Here is a 1,089-nt window from a genome sequence, read left to right as displayed (position 1 = left end):
ACTCTGAATTTGGGGAGGAGACCCAGAACCCCCCACTCCATATTCCCCCATTGCTGGGGGGAACTGAGGGAGAAAGATGTTGGGTGAGGTCTGAATTGCTCCCCTAAATTGGCTCCCCAAAATTATCCCTTTAGCGAAGGGGGCTGGAGCCCCTTCTTTTGAGAGGGTCTTGGGGGGCTTCAGGGGGGTCTATTTGGGCGGGGGAGTGGAAAGACGCCTCGAAAAGCATCCAAAGACAGCTTGTGGGTTGTGAAGATGGGGGCGAGGGGGGGGAAGAGGAAAAGGGAAGGCGGGGCTTGAAGGGCGGGGAGAGCCCAGGAGCATGGGTGTGGGTATCCTTATTGTGACCCCCGCTCCTTATGCCCCCGAAAGGGAGAGGAAGAAAGAAGTACGGATATTCCTTTTCTTCCAGCCCAGAGGGGGGGTCTCTTCCCTCCCCCCATATTTCCTGCCACTTTGGGGGGAAAAGAGGCCCCACCGGGATCTAACATTTCCTACAGTGTTAGGCCGAGTGCTGGACCAGCTGAACTTCTGCCTGCCTGTTTCCACTCTGGGAAGATGGGGGGGGGTCCCTCAAGAAGTTACCCCCCTCCCTTATTTTCCTCCCCTCCCCCGACCCCCACCAAGGGGGGATCCCGCTGGGACCGACGGTTCCCCATCCGTCCTCCAGGGGGCGTCTTCCGGCAGCCCCTTGTGGCAGGTCTCCCTCCCCTCCTCTGACAAGCCTGGGTCCCCCCTCTAGGAGAGGCTGGGAACCATGGGCTCTGGAGTCCCTCCTGACGCCCTTCCTCCTCCTCCTCCTCCTCCTCCCCGCAGCCCATTTCCTGTACCAGACGAAGCACGAGTGCCATTTCCTCAACGGGACGCGGCGGGTGCGGTTCCTGCACAGGAACTTCTACGGCCGGCAGGAGATCCTCCGCTTCGACAGCGCCCGCGGGGAGTACGAGGCCGTCTCGGCGTTGGGGAAGGGGATTGCGGAGGCTTTCAACCGGGATAAGCACGAGCTGCAGTACCGGAGGGCCAAAGTGGATGACTATTGCCGACCCAACTACGAGGTTTCCCAGAGCAATTCCGTGGTTGGCCGGAGAG

The 1,089-nt window shown here is 60.7% G+C and overlaps 1 protein-coding gene across 1 annotated transcript; it reads left to right on the top strand.

The window, feature by feature from the left end:
• Positions 1-816: 816 nt before the first annotated feature.
• Positions 817-1,085, top strand: LOC107302319 (HLA class II histocompatibility antigen, DR beta 5 chain-like; the record flags this gene model as incomplete). The annotated part of the gene is made up of 1 exon (XM_015831415.1): positions 817-1,085. A coding segment is annotated over one exon (269 nt), but the record flags the coding sequence as incomplete, so codon positions are not given.
• Between the last annotated feature and the right edge of the window lie 4 nt (positions 1,086-1,089).

The sequence above is a fragment of the Protobothrops mucrosquamatus genome, unplaced genomic scaffold (genome assembly GCF_001527695.2).
Source record: "Protobothrops mucrosquamatus isolate PMUCROS unplaced genomic scaffold, P.Mucros_1.0 scaffold47876, whole genome shotgun sequence".
NCBI lineage: Eukaryota > Metazoa > Chordata > Lepidosauria > Squamata > Viperidae > Protobothrops > Protobothrops mucrosquamatus.
Note: the sequence above shows the minus strand (reverse complement) of the source record. Positions and strands in the feature narration are given on the sequence as shown.